The sequence below is a fragment of the Malurus melanocephalus genome, unplaced genomic scaffold, assembly GCF_030028575.1.
Source record: "Malurus melanocephalus ecotype Western Australia unplaced genomic scaffold, MMel_1.1 scaffold_1994, whole genome shotgun sequence".
NCBI classification, from domain to species: domain Eukaryota; kingdom Metazoa; phylum Chordata; class Aves; order Passeriformes; family Maluridae; genus Malurus; species Malurus melanocephalus.
Window position 1 is genome coordinate 7,633 of NW_026625226.1, and position 709 is coordinate 8,341.

The following is a 709-nucleotide window of genomic DNA, read 5'->3' on the forward strand; positions in this document are numbered from 1 at the left end:
GTATGTGATGGGGGATCCATCTGGGTGCCAGCAAACCCCATGGGCAGCTTTATTAATCCCTGTCCTGCCCACATGAACAGGTATGTGATGGGGGATCCACCCTGGCACCACCAAAACTGCCTGGGCAGCCTCATTAAACCTTTCCCTGCCCACATGAACAGGTATGTGATGGGGGATCCACCTTGGCACCTCCAAAACCCCCTGGGCAGGTCCTTAATCCCTGTCCTGCCCACATGAACAGGTATGTGATGGGGGATCCACCTTGGTGCCACCAAACCCCCTGGGCAGCCTCATTAATCCTTCTCCTGTGCCCACCAGGGGTATAGCCCTGCCCACATGAACAGGTACCTGCTGGGGGTGTCCCTGTGCCCACCAACAAATCCCCTTGGCAGCAAATTAAATAATCCCCAATGAGCCTCATTAATCCATTCCTGCTGTACCCATGAGAAGGTACAGCCATCCCAGGTCTGTGCTTGGGGGGCACCACCAAAACCCTCCTGGGCAGCCAAAATAATCCCAAATAAATCATGGATGGGCTTTATCAATCCTTGTTCTGCTGTGCCCATTGTGGGGTATGGCCCTGCCCACATGAACAGGTACCTGCTGGGGGTGTCTCTTGTGCCCACCTGGGCACCAGCAAATCCCCTTGGCAGCCATTAAATTATTAAATAATTAAATTAAATTATTAAATAATTAATAATTAAATAAT

At 51.1% G+C, this 709-nt stretch overlaps 1 protein-coding gene across 1 annotated transcript in view; it reads left to right on the forward strand.

Moving 5' to 3' along the window:
- Positions 1-344: 344 nt before the first annotated feature.
- LOC130587500 (kelch-like protein 28) overlaps positions 345-709 on the forward strand; it is a 4,016-nt gene continuing 3,651 nt past the window's right edge. Inside the window, exon 1 of the mRNA XM_057388483.1 lies at positions 345-596. Coding sequence (XP_057244466.1) covers positions 532-596 — 65 coding nt within the window. The 5' untranslated portion in view covers positions 345-531. The remainder of the gene's footprint in view (positions 597-709) is intronic.